At 38.7% G+C, this 20,371-nt stretch overlaps 1 protein-coding gene across 3 annotated transcripts in view; it reads left to right on the top strand.

Moving 5' to 3' along the window:
* DENND2C (DENN domain containing 2C) overlaps positions 1–20,371 on the top strand; it is an 89,251-nt gene that overhangs the window by 43,766 nt on the left and 25,114 nt on the right. For all 3 annotated transcript variants that reach the window (XM_040471383.1, XM_040471381.1, XM_040471382.1), the window contains 6 exons: positions 5,641–6,643; positions 7,165–7,301; positions 7,896–8,008; positions 8,648–8,818; positions 13,631–13,727; positions 18,819–18,863. In XM_040471383.1, coding sequence (XP_040327317.1) covers positions 5,832–6,643; positions 7,165–7,301; positions 7,896–8,008; positions 8,648–8,818; positions 13,631–13,727; positions 18,819–18,863 — 1,375 coding nt within the window. In that variant the 5' untranslated portion in view covers positions 5,641–5,831. The remainder of the gene's footprint in view (positions 1–5,640; positions 6,644–7,164; positions 7,302–7,895; positions 8,009–8,647; positions 8,819–13,630; positions 13,728–18,818; positions 18,864–20,371) is intronic.

The raw sequence follows: 20,371 nt of genomic DNA, 5'->3' as shown, positions 1-20,371 counted from the left end.
TTCTCTGCCTTCCTACCACCTTCACCCTGGGATTCCCACTTTATGTAAGGTGAACTGCTTGATATTGTTTCAGGGAGTATCTGGTTTTTGTTTTTGTGTTAGCACTAGGTTTGCTTCAGTTTTTGTGTGTGACATTTTCTTTCACTCCTTATTTCACTTCGTTGATCATTTCTTCTTCAGTATCTAAAATAGCGGTTCCACCCATCCAGTGACTTTTTCATTTCAGATAGGGTATTTTTAAGTTCCAGAGGTTCTGTTTGCTTTCTTTTTTTTACATCTTCATTTCTCTACTGATTATTTTCGTGTTTTCTTGTAAGTTTATGAATGTATTTAAAATATTGGATCAGGGGCGCCTGGGTGGCGCAGTTGGTTGAGCGCCCGACTTCAGCCAGGTCACGATCTCGCGGTCCGTGAGTTCGAGCCCCGCGTCAGGCTCTGGGCTGATGGCTCAGAGCCTGGAGCCTGTTTCTGATTCTGTGTCTCCCTCTCTCTCTGACCCTCCCCCGTTCATACTCTGTCTCTCTCTGTCCCAAAAATAAATAAACGTTGAAAAAAAAATTAAAAAAAAATAAAATAAAATATTGGATCAGAAGTCTTTGGCCACTCTGTATCTGTCATTTTTGTTTCTGTTTCTATTGACTGATTTTTCTCTTGATTTTTCCCACCTTTAGTCTTCTTTACCTGTTTTGTAATTTTGAACAGATGCTGCACATTGTGAATGTTACATTTGCTGAGTGTCTACATTTTGATGTCTTCATATAAAAATTACTGAGTTTAATTTGGGGGGGTACTTCACTTATGAATAAACTTGATCCTTTTAGGGCTTTTAAAAACTTTGTTCGGGTAGCTCTAAAGTAGCATAAAGAGCATAGTAGCTCTAAAGTACAGTAAACTGTAGGGCTAGTTTAGTCCTACTGACAAGCCATGACCTCCTAACGTATCTACTGAATTCCCTGGATGTTGGACAAGTCTGCTCCTCTGTAGATCATTGGAAGTTGAACATTTCCCAGACCTTTGTGAACTCTGGATATTAGTCATCTTGCAGGTCCCCTGTAGTTGTTCCTTTGCCAGTAATTTATTTCCAGCCTTGTGTAGTGTTCAACCCTGTGCATTGGCAACTTAGTTTTCAAACCAAGACTCAAGAGGATCCTATGTAGATTTCTGGAGCTTTTTCTGTGTTGCTTCCTCCTTTCTGATACTCTGCCCTGAAAATTCCGTCTTCTCTAGCCCCTTCAAACTCTGATCTCTTTATCTGTAACTCAGCAAGGCTTTCATATTCTGTGCTGTTTTCTGGAAAGAACCTCCAGGGTGAAAACTGGGCCAACATAGTGCCTGCTTCATTTGTTTTTCTTCTTTCAAACACCACAGCCCTGTGTTGTCTGTTATCCAATATGTGAAAGCATTTATTTAATATATGTCTTATTTTATAATCCTTTATGTTGGGAAGGTGAGTCTAGTTCAGTTACTCCATCGTGGCCAGAAGTAAGAGTCTTCCTGGTCCCTTTCATCAGTTTTCTTTCTAATTGAGGTAAAATTCACATAAAAAAATATTAATCATTTAAAAGCATACCCTTTCATCAGTTTATGGGACACCGGGGTGGCTCAGTTGATTAAATGTCTGACTCTTGATTTCTGCTCAGGGCATGATCTTACTGTCATGAGATTGAGCCCCATGGAGCATGGAGCCTGCTTAGGATTCTCTCTCTCCCTCTCCCTTTGCCTCTTTCCCACTTGTGTGCATCCACACTCACACTCTCTCTCCCCTAAAATAAATAAACATTAAAATAAATAAGTAAAGGCATATCCTTTCATCAACTTTTAAACCAACTGTTAGAATGTTCCATATTCTTCCTATTTTGTCAGATACTTATATTTGATCAAATAAAATATTTTACAGGATTTGGAGCAAGACACTCTCCCATATAAGACTTGAGTTAGTAAAATAGAGCGTCAGTATTCTCTTTCCCAAAGAGTATTTCACTTACCCGAATGGATTCAAATGGGTTTCTTTTAATATGCTAGAATCAGAATCTTATATATGATAAGTTATAGTATACATTACATTTTAAAATGATAAACTACAGTTGATGTGTTTCTTGGGTGAAGTAAATATTCAGAAAAGAAAAAAAAAATAAAAACAAGGAGGCATTATTAAGGATCACCTCTTTGGGAACAAAAAACAGAAAAAAGAGTTTGATTCGTATCCTTTATTTCAAGCATGCTGTTTTATTTTGAACTTTTAAATCGTGCCTGATTTTTCATATTGGTACTTCTGCTCACTCGAGGAATTGTTTCTTCAGTTGAGATGCCCATTGTGGTTATTGAGCGCTCTACCCCCTCTTTTTGTGACTCCTCCCCGACTTCAGTAATCTTTAATGGATAGAGAAGGCTGACTCATCTGACTCATTTCATGCTATGAAGAGAAGAAAATTTTTTGAAGAATTGTTGAAGCGGTCATATTCTCTCAGTCTGTGTTTTTGTTAGATCTCTTCAAGCAAACTTGAGAAAGAAATCTCTAGGGACAAATGTGTGAGTTGGCTTTAGGGAGTTTTCTGAAGATGAAACTGTGGAGAGATCTAGGACTTAAAAACTGGGCCCCCATTTAGGGCTTAGAGTGTCCATGATAGTGGAAGTCAACACAAGAAACTGGGGAGGTGGGTGTGGGGTATAAAGGATCACACGGAGCCACATGAAGGAGGTGCTGAGGTGCAAGGTGGCTCCGAATTTAATTAGGTTAAAGTCAGACATGAGATGCCTATAGGAAAACACCTGAGGCAATTCTTGGCTTAGTGAGCGATTCTTATTTTTTGGATGGGACAAAAACAGAACGTGTATATAGCTTATATATAAGAACAGGGAAGCCACATTATAAAGAGTTTGATCTGTCAAAACTTGGAACTATGAAATCAGATATAAAGACAGATTCTCTATACTATCTATATAGGAAGCCATCTAGAATGCATTAAAACGTTTTTGTTTTTGAAATAGTTTGTCCACTTTTTGAAAGCTATAGTGTATTAATACATACATTTAGGAGCAAGTAGCATTTCTCTTTATAATTCCTCCTGGGGCGCCTGGGTGGCTCAGTTGGTTAAGCATCTGACTTCAGCTCAGGTCGTGATCTCAGGGTTTGTGGGTTCAAGCCCCACGTTGGGCTCTGTGCTGACAGCTCAGAGCCTGGAGCCTGCCTCGGATTCTGTGTCTCCCTCTCTCTCTGCCCCTCCCCTGCTCATGCTGTGTCTGTCTGTCTGTCTCTCAAAAATAAATAATAAACATTTAAAAATATTTATAATTCCTGCTTATGTTAGGAGTGTCCCATGTTGCTCCGCTACTCCATTGCCACTGAAACACTATCAGTGCACATCATTCATATTTGTGTGTGAATCTCATAAAGTCAGCATTTGTTGCTAGCAATTTTCAAGTTAAAAATTTCTTTAGCCCTAAAAAAATTTTTGTTTGTTAGCTTTAGCAGATTTCATCTTTCTTCCCAGTTTGACCCATTCATACATTACATACATTCCTGCGTTACATACCTTCACGTATTAACAAAGGAAAAGTAAAGAAAACATCAACAAGGACTGCTGACAACCTCTACTGGGCTCCTAGGAGAGAGAAAAATACTGTTGACCCTTGAACGACACAGGTTTGAATTGTGTGTGTTATAATTCACTTATAGGTGGATATTTTTCTATAAATACAGTACAGTACTGTAAGTATATTTTTCTTCCTTAAATTTTCTTAGAATTTTCTTCTCTCTCTGTTTATTGTAAGAATACAGTATACAATACATAGAACATACAAAATATGTATTAATCAGCTGTTTATGTTATCATTAAGGCTTCCTGCCAACTGGAGGCTGCTTTTGGGGGGGGAGTCAAAAGTTAGACGCAGATTTTCAACTCTGCGGAAGCTCATCCCGACCTCCATCAAGGATCAACTGTACTCCCATCTTGTCTATAGTGAAGAAAACCCAAGACTCAAGGACACCCTAAAACCCTTAGGAATCCTCTGTAAACATCAGAAACAACAAAAGGATTTTCAGTTTTAGCAATGAGCAGTAACTGACTGGACCTTCAAATTGTATGCGTTAGTCTTTTACTGAGAGTTCTGGGCCTGGGTGCCAGATGGTGCGGGCGGGTCACACACAGCAGGGGCTGGGAGCTGTGGTGGCAGCAGCAAAAAAAAAAAAAAAAAAAAAAAAAGAGAGAGAGAGAGAGAGAGAGTTCTGCAGCAACAGCTTTGGTATTTCGGGGTTTGGGAGTTTTTTTCTTCCCACTCACATTAGTTCAATTTCTTAAGGTTATGTAGAATTTTCCTGCATTGGATCCTCATCAAAGGTTATTTGCTGGCAAAGCTGGTTTTCCTAGAAGCTTCTAGGAATGGTTTAAATGGAAGTTGATAGAAGTCCTGATGAGCAGCTGCCCTGCCTGGAAGAAATTGTGTGTGTGAACTGTCAGCTGCACTGACAGAACTGGGCCAAGATATTTTCCTGCCTGTTAATCAAGGCCCCACAGACAAAGCTCAAGGAAGGATGACCCCTGCTTCAGGAAGTTTTGAATCAGCTACTATTTATAACCAGTATAGTCTGACTTGAGATCAGGTCTTTGCTCACTTGATAAGAAAAGTTCTTTGCCACATTTTACATTTGAGGAAACATTTATGAGCTTAAATGAGTGAAGCCTGTATGTGAAAGGAAGGAGTGTGTCAGTGGCTGTAAGTATTTTTGCCAATTTGGGCCAAGGGTGTGGTGGCAGAGATGTGGAAAGTTCAGTCAGTGACGAAATAGGTTATTATATTTTAAAGCAGCTAATAGTTAATGGCACATTGGATGGTCTTTAGCACTGTGCAGACAGAGTCCTGTGCTGCTAATAGTAAAGCCGACATAAGAGGATGTGAAACGAGGGCTAGTGTTGTCCCCAACATAGGACAAGGGGAAGAAATCAGGTATTCACGTGCTTCCAGACTAACTGGCTCTTCCTCTGGATGCATACATAAACCTTTTAGTTATTCGAGATGTATTTCGGTGTGTGTGCACTTTTTTTAATACTCTGCTGGTCTTTGTTTCCTTAAGAGAAGGTTCCATAAAGAATTGATTTTAGGGGCACCTGGGTGGCTTAGTTGGTTGAGCATCAGACTTCAGCTCAGGTCATGATCTCGCGGTTCACGAGTTCAAACCCCATGTCGGGTTCTGTGCTGACAGCTCAGAACCTGGAGCCTGCTTCGGATTCTGTGTCTCCCTCTCTCTCTGCCCCTCCCCTGCTTGTGCTCTGTCTCTCTCCACCTCTCAAAAATAAATAAAATGTCAAAAAAATGAAAAAAAAAAAAGAATGGATTTTAACATTGTTTACTACTACGTGTAATCTCTTATAAAACCTCAGTCTACCTAACTTTAGGAAATTAAATAAGGCAGAACATTAAAGCTGATAATTTGAGAAATATCACAAATTAATATTTTCTCTGTATTATATCACCATCTTAGGAATGCCTTTATGGAGTTGAATTACTTAATGGATGACAGGCACATTTTTGCATGTGCAATGTAAACGAATTATTTAGGGATAGATAGAGGCAGTGTTTTAGTAGTCTTTAAATTAGGAAATTCTAAAACTGTGTTAACATATTCTTGTCTCATTTTAATAGGAACATTCAAGATAAAGTTGTAACCATTTTCAACAAGGACCAGTGATCAAAATCCTTCTTTTTAAAAAGAGACTTCCAAGTTAAACATGAAAGGAAAATACTAGAATTGCTTGGATTCTAACTGACAGAATAAAGAATACAGTATTTCACGGTTACTTATGATGGAACCTCAGTAGAATTCACACTTTGTCATGCACCCAACTGGGAACATGGATGCCGGTTTTTCTCGTTCTGCTCTTCAGACCCTGTCAAGAAGCCACTGCAAAAATATCAAACAAAAAATTTCTCAGTGGGAAGGAAGAACGAATGGTATATCTAACCCAGAAAGGTGGCATCCAAAGGACTTTGGAGTGAGGTATAATAACTGTCATCAAGAGATTCTTGAGAAAAATCCTGTTGTTGAGGGAAAGAGCAAAAAGTTGGATGCAGCCAACTCTCAAAATGTCGGTCTAGATATCAATGCAGATGCCAAAAGCCAGGACCAAACTGACGGTGAAAGTGAGAAACATGAAGATAATCGTACACACCCATTTAGAAATGAATCAGAATCCAGTTGGGTATGTTCTCAGGTCAAACAGATTGAAAGCTGGAAAGACGTTTTGGATGCAGAGACTTCCTTACCTCCAGGAAATTTCTATACCTCACAGATACTGTGGAAGAAAATAGAGGCACTTCCCCCAGATAAAGTCTTCAATTTGGCTTTAGAACATTCAGAAAAAGAACTGAATTTCCAAGTTCCGGATAGTTCATATGGAATAACCAAGAGCTTAGAAAATATTTACTCTGAACCCGAGGGACAGGAATGTGGACCTTCTATAAATCCTTTGCCCAAGCCTCGTAGGACGTTCAGATATTTATCTGAGTCTGGTGTTGTGCCATGTAAAGAAAGAAACTGTGACAGAAAAAACTGTGAAAATAATTCTTGTGCAGAGTATTCTTTGGCCTCTTCTCAGGAACCCGAACCAAAGAAATATGGCAGACAAATCAGAGGGAGATCTAAAAGGTATGTTTTTATTTGCTAGGTGATGATTTCTCAGCATTGTCCTTATGGAACTACTTTCCTGCATGGGTTAGAGGCCTAGGTTGATTCTACAGATGTTGATTGACCCGAGGGGAAAGTACCTACAAAAGGAAATAGAAGTATAGGTAATATGTAAGACAGTGTATGGACCCAAGAGCATCAGAAAGACTTGAGTTTTATATTTTTAAGAATGTGTAGGGATGTAAGTACATTCTTCTGCTTCATTTGGGGCATGCTGGCTTTGGCTTCACTTTTCACTAGTGGGTTAACTTAATAAAGGTACACGATAAAGAACACGAATGTAATTAGCCAAAAGCCTCCAATTTTCTCATGGTGCATGCCTATAGGGTACCAGCCTAGTTTATTATTCTCAAGTATCTGATAAAGCACCTTTGTAATTTTGCATGCAAGTCCTTTACTTATAGATGTCTCACTATCATACCAATTTAAAGAATACTAGAGTTTTAAAACATATAACTTTAAAACATATCTCCTTTCTTAAGGAAATCCTTTGAATTTGAGGATATTCAGCACTTTCGAAATCGGAACTCACAGAAGATTCATGAAGAACTTGGAAGAAATTCTGGCTCAGCACTTTATTATACACAGTCTGAGGACAATATCTATGAGGATATCATATGTATGTGTCCACAAACTTTGCAATTAAATTTAATGAGTATGTATTTGGTGGTGGAACTCTTAACTATAGGATGGTATTTTGTTTTATAACCATGCACATCTTGCTGGGGAGAGGGCTGGGGCGGGGGGGAGAGGGAGAGAGAGAAAGAATCTTAAGCAGTCCTCACGCCCAGTGCAAAGCCTGGCACAGGGCTTGACCTCACGATCCTGGGATCATGACCTGAGCTGAAATCAAGAGTCAGACACTCAACCAACCAAGCTACCCAGGTGCCCCTAGATATTTCTTTTTAATACGGTAACTTTAGTCATATAAATTCTTTTGTTCTTGAATGGTTTTTACAGTTAGTTTAGTGGACTGCTCAGTTCAGAAGTAGATGTTTAGGTATAGTATTTTGAGAATGCTTTTAGCTCGGTTAGATGCCTGAGTGGTCTATAAACTTAAAGTGCCATTGATTTTGAGACCTACATCCTTCTAGCAATATAGAATATGAAGCTGAACATATTCAGTCAGTTCTTTATTTCTTTTCCTAGCTGTATTCACTTTGTTTCCATTTAACTATGTTTCTCTAAACTTTTTTTCCCATTATTTTTTAAGATCCCTCCAAAGAAAATCCATATGAAGATATTCCAATACAGCCTTTGCCCATGTGGAGATCCCCTTCGGCCTGGAAACTACCGCCCCCTAAAAGTGCTTTCAGAGCACCAAAGGTATGACCAAAGAATTAGTGTAAGAAAACATTAAATATAATTAATATAAGAAAACATGAGAATCTTGTTTATGATCTCCACAAAAAGATTAAAATGGTTTAACTAGGGCCAAGATGAAGAGGTTCTGAAATATGGGTTTTGTTGGTTGTGGTGGGTTTTTTGTTCTTTGTGGGGGGGTTTTGGGCAGCACACAGCTTTTTGTGTGCTTTGGTTTGGGGGGAGTGTTTTTGTTCATTTACTAGCAGTTCAGAAAAATTAGAAAATGAACACCTTTAAACAAGCCATGAGCTTTTCGTTCCACTGTAGTTAACCACAGCTCCCCCTTAGTCTCACGACAGTCTGTGGCCTAAATTACCTGTCTCATCCCTGAAGGCATTTGTCACCCCTGCAGGCAAAGGCTGCCTGAGTTAATGAGGACTCTGAGCGGTTGTTTTCTGGAAATTTGATTACCTTGTAGTAGAACTTGGGATTAGAAGCCTGAGGAATGTCTTTACAAATGGTCAAAAAAGGAATTATGGTATCCTCAACTGAGATGACTTTAAAGACAAGATAAATCTTTTTCTGAAATAACTTGGCCTTGAGAACATAGGCATTACCTAGATGATCTTACCCTTACTGGTACATCTTCTCCTGTTTTAGCTTCCTCCCAAACCTCAGTTCCTGCACCGGAAGACTATGGAACTGAAGACCTCCCAAGCTTTTTTACGGTCAAAGCTCACAAAGGATACCACTTTGCCTGTCACTTTAACGGAATGGAAGCTTTTCCGAGCTGGAGAAGTTGCAAACAGGAAAAGGAAAAATCTTCCAAGGGTAAGGACTCCAGTACTTTAATTCTTTGACCCTTACTTCATTTCCATAAATGAGAATAAATAAACTTTAGACTGGAACGAATCCTAGGTTAGAACTGATCTATTGGGATGAGAAGATTTGGAAAGCGGCCTTAAATTTTAGGTTTTTGCTCATGAAAGAAAAATGCGTGAGTGGCTTTTGCCAGGGTTTCTCTATGGATTTGGAAAATTGATTTTAGATGGAGGGTTCACTTCATTTACCTTAGCTCTCATTAAAATCAGCTGCCTGTGTCAAGGAAGCACTAGAATCTCCTATAAGAGGACATTCTACGATGCTGGCTTCAGTGTGGTTATTCTCACTCATATATATAATTGCTGAAGGGAACTGTTTTGTGCCTGAGTTTACACATTTTCAGTAATAACAAAATATGTACCTTTAATTTGGGGCAAAAATTTCCATTCAGCGGGAAGAGAAAGGAAATTTGACTCTTGGGAATAGAAATTATTAGCGATTACATTAAATAACTGATATCTCTCTCAAGGGGGAAAAGGCAATAAATCTAAATTATGTTGACTATTAGAACCAAATATTAGCTATTAGAACCAAAATGAAGAAACTGGGATTATTTGTAGACAGATACATGTTTTTTAAGACAGATATATTTTTTTTAAGGAGGGACATTTCAGAAACTGCATGACAACATTTTTAAATGTTTATGTTACTTGGTTCTTCTGTAATTCAGAATGTTTTCAGGGTAACTATGTAGAAATGAAAAAAAAGAGCAGATCATTTAAATAGTCTTCCTTAATCCCATCTGAATTAGCAATATGTATCTATTTAGCACACAATTTTTGCACCTGATTTTAACATTAAACAAAAGTCACAGCTGTTTCTTGGTTTAGTAACTGCTGATTGGTTCCTTGGGAAATATTCTGTTCCACAATACTTTAATTCTTCTGATCTATTTCCTGCCCCTCCCTCCTTAATATGTGAAGAGTTAAAGACACACAGTTTTAAAAAAGCACTAAACAGATCTCTGTCAGTGAAACCAAAAAATCCTCAACTGTTTAATCTCCTGTGTGTGGTGAAGAATATGTAAAATCATATGTTTAAAGAGTTGCTGGGCATTCTACAGTAGTCCTCTGATATATCATGCTGGCACGACAAAGCAGCCTCCCACATGCCCGGAGACAACAGATCATGTGTTCACAGGGGTGAGAATACAAACACAGAAGGAACTGCATTTAAGATATTGTCCTTGGAATGACATTAACAAAATATTTGGGAATAATAGATTGTAGATTTTAATGAGATTGAAGGAAATTTGCAGTTCTTTTAATTTCGTGCCTCAGTATTTTAGGTAATGTGGATCCCCCAAGTACTCAAAGCTTATTCTCTTTCTGATTATGGGTGATATTATCCAACTTTCCTTTTCTAATTTTTCCCCAGTGGTCTTTTTGAGAAGTGAGGTGGAAAAATATGACCATGAACTCTTACTCTTGACAGTCAGGCAGGAACAAGCTGTTAGCATTTCTACTGCCACCCTCCTTGGATTAAATCCTATTAGCATGTTCTACTTGCAAATCAGATTTTGACTTCTCGGTATCTTCAGCAACAACATTCCATCAGGAAAGCAGTTTTCATGTACTTCCCCTTTGATGACTAGAGCTATCCCTGGAAAGGAAACTGGTTTCATAGTTTGAAAATCACTGATCTAGTCCATATGCCTGTTCCCCACCCTTCCTCTCTTTCCCTCCTGTGAAAGCCTGTGTGGGATTGTTTGCTACAATAGATTTCCTAATGTCTCATATTGTCGCGTCAAGTGTGTATAGCAATATGGTTTCTACCATTCCTTAGGAAGAATATTCTACAACATTTCCTACAACCGCAAGGTAACTCTTCCTAACTCATAACCAAAATTTCCATTTTGTTACTTTATCTCATAGTTCTAGAACAGATAGTTCCTTTCCTTTATAATATTTGAGTCTACTTTTGAGTGTAATTTTCAGATGCTCATTAATAATTATACTATTTTTGTTCATTATGTCCCCAAAATACATGTTTACTTTCATATGTCTTTCCTTATAGCCCCTAACAATACCTTTTTATGTTGGATTCTCTTGTTTTTTTACAATGGTAATATTTAAGAACACTGGTAATTTTTCACTTGAATGGCAGCTACAAAAATCTTTAAAAGAACAAACGCATCCAAAATGTGGGAATAATCTGCATATTGGAAGCACATGTTTCTCACATGTTATTTTTCTTGTGCTGGACTGATTCACCGCCTATGGATTGCCAGGATTGCTGGAGAAACAAGGACAAAAGAGAAAACAAGAACATTCTTCTCAAACTTTGTTGGCTCTTATGTTCCTAACAGTTGTAATTTGAGGCATTAAATATATTAAATCAGGATTAATAATTAAGAAAAAGCTTGGAATTTTAAGAAGAAAGAGAAATAAACATGGAAAACTAATGAATTCCTCTTTTTTATTTTTTTAAGTTTGTTTATTTAAGCAATCTCTTCACCCAATGTGGGACTCAAATTCACAACCCCAAGATAAAGAACCGCATGCTCTGACTGAGCCAGCCAGGCCTCCCAATTCCTCCTTTCAAAAGTGGCTGTTCACTGCGGTGCCTGGGTGGCTCAGTCTTAGGCTAAGTGTCTGACTTTGACTCGGGTCCATGACCTCACGGTTTGTGAGTTCAAGCCCTGCATTGGGCTCTGTGCTAGCCTGGAGCCTGCTTCAGATTCTGTGTCTTCCTCTCTCTGCCCTTCCCCCACTCATGTTCTGTCTCTCAAAAATAAATAAAAACAGGGGCGCCTGGGTGGCACAGTCGGTTAAGCGTCCGACTTCAGCCAGGTCACGATCTCGCGGTCTGGGAGTTCGAGCCCCGCGTCGGGCTCTGGGCTGATGGCTCAGAGCCTGGAGCCTGTTTCCGATTCTGTGTCTCCCTCTCTCTCTGCCCCTCCCCCGTTCATGCTCTGTCTCTCTCTGTCCCAAAAATAAATAAACGTTGAAAAAAAAATTTTTTTTTAAATAAAATAAATAAAAACATAAAAATTTTTTTTAAAAAGTTGCTGTTCATCAGCTTGATTTTTTTCCTCTTTTTAAAAAAAATTAAAAAAAAAATTTTTTTAATCTTTATTTATTTTTGAGAGAGAGACACACAGAGTGCAAGCGGGGGAGGAACAGAGAGAGAGGGAGACACAGAATCCGAAGCAGGCTCCAGGCTCTGAGCTGTCAGCACAGAGCCCGTTGCGGGGCTCGAACTCACGAACCGTGAGATCATGACCTGAGCCAAAGTTGGACACCCAAACAACTGAGCCACCCAGGCGCCCCTGAAATATTTTTTTACTTGAGTATTGTTGACACATATTTCCTCCTTTTTAAAAGTTTTTTTTTATTTTAGAGAGAGAGAGATATAGCACGCATGCACAAGTTGGGGAGAGGGGCAGAAGGAGAGAAAGAATCCAACTCAATCCCAGGCCCTGGGATCATGACCTGAGCCAAAATCAAGAGTCAGACACTCAACTGACTGAGCCACCCAGGAACCCCATCTTTCCTTTTTGAACCCTACTCTGTGTATGTGTGTCTGTGTTTGTCGGTGTCTATCTGTCTCTTTCACACACACCTCCCAGCAGCAAAGGAGAAAATTCTGAGTATGTTTTTTAAATGGAACCTGGTTTTCATCCTAAAGCACATTTGAGAGCCTCCTATTTTTATGACATTTGTAAAATAAATTGTAATATTAGTGCGCCCAGTAGCAAAGAGAGTATTTGCTTTAACAAAAGCTTTGTCAGCGTGATTATCTTTTTGTGAAGAATTCCTGGGAACAGAAATAACTGAGCCTTACCCCACCTTCCAAGTGGAAGGAGTATTCTGCTTCTTACTCTGGGTGATAGGAAAGGCTTGGTCAACAAATAGAGTGCATGGGACACCTGGGTGGCTCAGTTGGTTAAACGTCCAACTTTGGCTCAGATCATGATCTCACAGTTTCTGAGTTCCAGCCCCGCATTGGGCTCTGTGCTGACAGCTCAGAGCCTGGAGCTTGCTTCAGATTCTGTGTCTCCACCTCTCTCTGCCCCTCCTGTGCTCATGCTCCGTCTCTCTCTGTCTCTCAATAATAAATAAACATTTAAAAAATTAAAATAAATAAATGAATGAATTTAAAAAAAAAACCAGAGTGCAATAGGCAGGTTTCTTGCATGTTGTGATGTGGAGTGACAAGGAATCTCTCGAAGAGCCTGTGCTGGGTCCTTCTGGAAAGAAGATAGCCTTTCCTCCTTCTCTACCCATGTTATATGGATTTTCTATTAGAACAACATATCATATTACTAAAGATCAGTTTAGATTCAAAATTGAAAAAATGTCAAGGTTTTTACTTTTAAAAAGGATCTTTCTCTGAGTGAAAATCATTAGTAAATTAATATGAAAACTTGGTGTTGAATCTTTAAAAAAAAAATAAAAGGGAGGTACCCGGCTGGCTCCGTCAGTGGAGCATGTGACTCTTGATCTTGAGGTTGTAAGCTCAAGCCCCACGTTAGGCATAGAGATTACTTAAAAATAAAATTTTTATTATTTAAAAAAACCTTTTTAATGTTTATTTATTTTTGAGAGAGAGGGAGAGTGCGTGAGCATGGGAGGGGCAGAGAGAAAGGGAAGCAGAGGATTCAAGGCAGGCTCCGTGCTGTCCGCACTGAGCCCGATGTGGGGCTTGAACTCACAAACTGAAAGATCAAGACCTGAGCCAAAGTGGGACGTTTAACCAAATGAGCCACCCAAGTGTCTGGTGTTAGTTTTAACTTGTGCTTTGTTGGTCTTTTTTCAGCTCGTATTGAAAATTGCTGATGTATTTGAGTCTAAGAGAGGGAAAAAGAGGGTAAAGTTACACCCATACACTGGAAAAGACGTACCTCCCTCAAAAGGTAAGAATTGTTGCAGCTGTCCAGAGCTACCAGCATTTGAGGGGAGAGTCATATAACTTAACATTTATGTAAATTATAATTCTTGGTTTACTTTCCTATCTATCCCACTTAAATATAACTTCTTTAAGATAAGGGATTATTTCTTATTCTTCCTCAAATCCCTGCCAATGAGACTAATTTTCATAGGCAGATTGCGTTATTTTATAATCCGACTGATTTATAGTCTCTTTCAATATAGACTCTTTCAGTTAGACTCTCAGTAGAACCGAGAATATTAGGTATATAGAGACCACAGGTATGTGGCACAGAACTGGTAGTCATCTACTAAGTTCAGTAGTAGTTTCATCCTTCAGATGCCTAGATAAAACCTACATTGTCTTTTAAAAAAAAAAAAAAATTAATGTTTTTTTATTTTTGAGAGAGACAGAGTGAGCAGGGAAAGGGCAGAGAGAGAGGGAGATAAAGAATCCAAAGCAGGCTCCAGGCTCTGAGCTGTCAGGACAGAGCCTGACGCGGGGCTCGGACTCACAAGTGGTGAGATCATGATCTGAGCTGCAGTTGGACACTTAACCAACCGAGCCACCCAGGAGACCCAAACCTTACATTGTCTTAATTAAGAAACTCCGAACATCCATAGTGAATTATTAGAATTTTCTTAGCCTCATGCAAGATTCTTAACTTGGTTTTCTGACAAAGAACATGCAGAATTTAGCAGTTTTTGTCAAGTGAGAAACAACAGCCAAGTCATAACCAGAGAAGAATGTTTCCTATTTTTGCTGACGTCCAAAGACAGAAATTTCTTAATTTCCCTTGAAAATCTGTTCTGCATTCCAACAATTACTATCTGAAAATAAAATCCTCCCTGCTCCAATTTGAGCCTCTTTCTTCTTACTCTAAAATCAACTAGTCACCATTTTAGATACAAGTTTCCATATTTTCAAAAGCAGTGATCAAAACATGTTCTCATCTTCTCTGCCGCAGAAGAAATCATTTTGGTTATTGCTGCTAATAGGAACCACTTAATGAAGTAATAGATTTTCTACATACTTTATCTCATGTGTAACATATGACAACACTAGGACGCAGGGACTGTCCTTATTTTACAGAAGAAGAAGCCGAGCCAGTGGAGGGAGGAAGTGTCGGTTTGCAGAAAGGAGCATGGGACCATGAAGTCCTACCCTTTTCTGTCACCAACAGTTACTCGCCATTTTTCTCGTAAATCTTGATTTTTAGCAGTTTAATGATTTCTCCATGTGTTTTTTTTTATCCTCAACAAGGATTTTGTCAAAGGCTTTTTATGTGTATATTTCAGAACTAGGTACAGAAGATGAAAACTGGTGCCAGCTATTATTCTGGACCCTTTTAGACGCATTATCATTAATCTTCTAAATAGCCTTTGTGGCAGACATTATTGTCAACTGTTTCTAGATAAGGAAATAAATTGTAAATTGCAAATTATGTAAGATTTCAAGACACTGGGGCCGGGACAAATTCTTCTGAAACATTACCATTTTCCTAAATTAATAGCAGTCTACTGGCAGCTACATTCTCGATGCTTATGCTGCACTAAGTAGGTTCTTACTGATCTCTTTATTTGTATGTCTTATGCCTTATGGATTAGGAACATTTCAGTAAATGTGGCTCTAAGATAAGTTTTGAAAAGCCAAGTCTTTTTTTCTCTGTATCGTTATTGGAAAAAACTCGACAGAATGAATTGCGAACTTACAACAATCCGGATCTAAGTTGTAACTCTTCCCCACAAGTGTGTTTTTCTTTTGCAAGGCTCAAAGAAAATATGCATTTACCCAGCCTCTGTAACCAACTCCTCCTGTGGGCCGGAGGAAGTTGTCTCATGCCTGAGAATCTCTTGGCTCCACAGTTACATTTTCAGATTTTGTTTTCCTCCTTAAGCTTTTGTCTGTAGATCAACAATGACTGGTAGAACCAGATAATTGTATTTACCCACTCTGTCAGTACATGCTAGGTTTTACTGAATCTGTTCCAACCTAAACATTTCTTAACTTTTAGTTATCAGTTGTTACAAAATGATTTATTGCTCTTCTTCAGTTCTGTCATTATAATTTTGTGTGTTGAAGTCACGTGTAAAAAACGGACAACCTATTTCTTTTTTGATCCCTATAGATTCTAAATAGATTTTCCTATTGGCTTGTAAGCAAGCCCCTTAACCATCATTCAATTTCTTGGAACACGGATCATCAAAACCTACAGATGTGAATAGAGGAAAGCCACCTAAATGAGCTTTTGTAGGGTCTCTTCCAATTGTATTACTTTTCCTTCCTTTCCCCTTTCATTTCTTTCTTTCCAGACACTTGATAGGCCCCTAAGAAGTGCCTGATGCTAAGGACACAAACAGGACTCAGGAGCTCACGGTGTTTGTTCCTTCATGCTGAGTAATATGTCATAACTCCAGTGTGCTTTCTATCATGGTGGTTAATTTGAAGTTTAAAGCCTATAAGATGGTAGCTACACTTGCAGTGAGCACAGCATAATGTATGCACTTGTCAAATGGCTATATTGCACACCTGAAATGTATACAAGAGCATGGGACTATTGGCCATGAGTTCAAGCCCCACATTGAGCATGGAGCCTACTATAAATAAATTAATTTTTAAAAATATTTTAAGTTTATTTATTTATTTTCAGAGAGAGAGAGAGAGAGAGAGAGAGAGAGAGCGAGCACAGGCATGTGAGTGGGGGAGGGGCAGAGAGATAGAGGGAGAGAGGATTCCAAGCAGGTTCTGCACTGACAGCGCCTGATCATGACCCAAGCCAAGATCGAAAGTCGGACACTCAACCAACTGAGCCACCCAGGTGCCCCTAAAAAAGTTTTTTTTTAGTAAAAGAAAAAGGGGGCGCCTGGTAGGCTCAATCAGTAGAGCATGCAACTCTTGATCTCAGGGTGGTGAGTTCAAGCCCCATGTTTGGGTATGGAGCCTACTTAAAAAAAAAATTCAAACCCCCCAAACCTATACAGTACACAGTATTTAAATAGGTACTTTTTCTGTTACATGTCTTATGAGGAAGCAACATTTTTTAGCATTCTCTTATTCCTTATCATAAAATTTAAATGAGCACAGCAAATATTGAAATAATGTAGAATGAGAAAAAAATGAAAACCCAAGGTTTCCCAAACCTCCTACTACTCCCAGAAAATTTTATGCACATGCAAATAGTTTTTCTACCCAAATAGTTTTTTTTAAAGAGGAGTGAATAATTCAATTGTGTTGTTTATTTTTTAAATGTTTATTTAATTTTGAGAGAAAGAGAGAGTGCTCGTGGGGGAGGGAGTCACAGAATCCGAAGCAGGCTCCTGGATCCAAGCTGTCAGCACAGAGCCCAGTGCGGGGCTCAAACCCACAAACTGCGAGGTCATGATCTGAGCCAAAGTCGGACACTCAACTGACTGAGCCACCCAGGCGCCCCTACCCAAATAGTTTTTTATACCATTCAGACTTTGTATATCTTGCTTTAAATAAAAAAAAAAAATTAATTAATATATTTCAGAGCTCTTTTAGTATCAACACATAATAGACATTTTGGTTGTTTCACACTTTATTTAACCTATGGATATTGAAGTTCTACGTGTATATATATTTTTTTGCTCTGCAAACAATGTTGCATTATATATCTTTTTGTATATAACTTTGTATATTGGTAAGAATACAGCTATAGAATCAGTACCTAGCATTGGATTTAACCAAAAAATATGTACATGTAAAATTTTTATGACTTCTGCCAAATTGCCCCACAGATTATAATAACTGCTTATATTTCTACGGAAAGCATTTGAAAATGACTTTTTCGCATAATCTTTACTAATACTGTGTTTTATTAAAGCTTTTTATTTTTTCCCGTGGCACGGTTGAATATTGTAGCTTACTTACTATTTTAATTTACATTTCTTTAATTTTAAATTTGGACAGTTGTCATGCTTATAGAAAGTTATAAATCTTTTTGTATAGATTGTCTATTCCTACCCTTTATTCCTTTTTCTGTTGTGCTGTAATTTTTCTAATTCATTTGTAACCGCTATTTGAATATGAAGAAATTTATCCTTGTGTCTGCAATGTGTATCACAGTTATTTTCCCAGTTTATCATTCACGTTTTGAATTTAGTAATTTTTATTAGGGAGAAATTTCCATTTTTACATCATCAAGCTTATATATTTTTCATTTATGACTCCTAGCCTTGTTTTTCTTGCTACAGAAAGTCCTATTTGTGTGCTTAGCATCACACGCCCCTTAGTAACCTCTGGAAGTGTCTGGAAAGAAAGAAAAGGGAAAGGAAAGCAGGTTACAGAAAGGTTTTTCCCTGTCCGTGCACTTTTAAATTTTGCTTTAACTTTTCAGACTTAATCTAGAAATTTTTCATTCACTTGTTCAGAAAGCTCTGTGTATAAGTGTGTGTGTATGTGTATGTGTGTAAATTGGCCATGTGTCTAGCACTGTGGTGCAAAATACCCCCTTGTAAAAGCATAGCTTCTTATAACCAAGGTACTTAAAATCTGGGGAAAATAAGAGCAGTTCAAAGCAGACTGAGCACTGTAAGAATTCGGAGTAAACGAATGCTGAATTTGGCCTAGAAGTAGCTTAGAAGCACCATAAAGTAGCTCAGATGTTTCTCCGTAAATTTGTGTGGTTATCCCTCTGAGCCCCACATGTTCCTTTTACTCTGAATTCATGGTTGGTTCTGTGTTGAGGTTTTTATTTAGCCAGGTTGGTGTCTACCTTTGATATCTTGTTTGGGAATATAAGGACAAGGACATGAATGTAGCAATAGAATCTATTCTGAACCAGACTTCTTAGAATCAGGGATGAGCTGGGAGCTGAGGAGGGAGGTGGGGTGTGGGAAGGAGCTAGAGTAGATTAGTTGCCCCTCTGGTCGTGAGCGGCTGTTTTCTTTTGTGACTGCCCTACCCTGTTGTAACCAGGTGGTCTGGAGAACGGCTCAGCGTCCTTATTACCCCTGACTCCAGGGCTCCCGGCCCATGGAGACTTTTACACTGTTCTCATCCCCATGGACTCCCTACTGTCGAACAAGACAAATAGAAACTCTTTCTCTCTTTTCAGGTGAAACCAGTGGGAACGAAAGTGATGCGGAGTATCTGCCAAAGAGTGAGTGAGTCAGTGGGGCTGCTCCCTTTCTCGTGATGATCATGGTCATGGGTGGAGTAGCACCTGCCTTTGGGATTGAGCATGTTTTTCCCACATTCAGCTTTATTTAGTGGGTGATATTTTTATGATAAGACCTGCTGAAATTTGGGGGACTAAGCAGTACACTGTTAGATGTTCGACAGCGTTAAAAACCTCCCGTGGTGGAATGAGGCAAACAGTACGGCTCTTAAGATGGAGTGTTCTTAAGGGAGCAGCGAAACTGCATGTTCAGACATAGGTGCAGGAGTTTCCCAGCAGCCAAAACAGAGTATGTGAATCATCCTCTGAGACAAATACATACCATTAAATATCTAATTTTTCATAATCACTCAAGTGTACTTATTTAACTTTGACATCTCTGATACTGAGATAGGAAATATCGATCTATCTCTCATTTACAGACATTTACTTATATTTCAAATTATTGTGCCCTTTGCTTTCTACTAGCACATAGAATCTGCCATACATTTTTTGACTGTATGTGTTCAGACATATCATGGTCTCTGTATCCTTCACGTAATGGATTTTCATAGCAAATTATATAGTTCCTGTTTCACTGACTGACATATCGAGGCATGGAGACAGTCAGAGACATGAATTGTCAAAGCTGAGTGTAGGGCAGTTCCGAGTCTGATACTCGGGTCTTATGATTAATAGTCATGTGCTCTCTCCATTGGCCTGATTGCTTCAGGTGTTTGATTCTGGAGCCTTACTAAGGTGAAACTTAAGTCATCATCAAGTTCAGCCTGGATGTGTAAGGATGACAGAGCTAATGCCGTTGCTGCTGAGAAACAGGACGTAAAATTTTCTTGATTTGAACTGAGCTTTGCCTAGAGCACTAAATGTACTGGATAGTTCGGGGGAGCCATTTCGAGATGAATTTTGAAGTGTTCTTAATATTTGATCCGTGGTGTAACTTCTTTGGGGGCAGAATGTGTCACATCTCAAAAGACAAGCAAACAATTAGTCAGAGGCTGCGTCTTTCGATCGTGGCTCAGAATAACACATCATCAACTCTCTGGGCCACTTAGACTATTTCTTCTGCAAGTTCTGCATTTCCTCTACAGGAGACTACCCCAAATTGTCCACAGTTTGGAGATAAATGAGAATAAAGGATAAATGCTACCCAGTTTTGAGTGGAATTTCTCATATTTAAGTAGTATGCTTCCATAATTTCATTCTTTTGAGAAATAGTCTATTAATAGGTGTCTTCTTTTGGTTCATTTTTCCCCTCTTGGATTTAACACCATATATTGATGTAAGCATGTGTCCGTTGTCAGTAATATATGCCAAGGAGAGAAGGGTAAAAGGCAGTTTCTTTAATGTGAGGATATTTATTTTAATTTTATCAAACTCATCCTTCTGTGTACTTAGCCTCTGTAGGACTCTGTTCTTTTATCAGATCTTCCCCCCAGCGTGTATACACACACACACACACACACACACACACACACACACACACACACACA

Source organism: Herpailurus yagouaroundi, unplaced genomic scaffold (genome assembly GCF_014898765.1).
Source record: "Herpailurus yagouaroundi ecotype Mexico unplaced genomic scaffold, PumYag 77, whole genome shotgun sequence".
Classification (NCBI taxonomy): domain Eukaryota; kingdom Metazoa; phylum Chordata; class Mammalia; order Carnivora; family Felidae; genus Herpailurus; species Herpailurus yagouaroundi.
The sequence above is the reverse complement of the archived record's forward strand: the minus strand, read 5'-3'. Positions and strand labels throughout refer to the sequence as shown.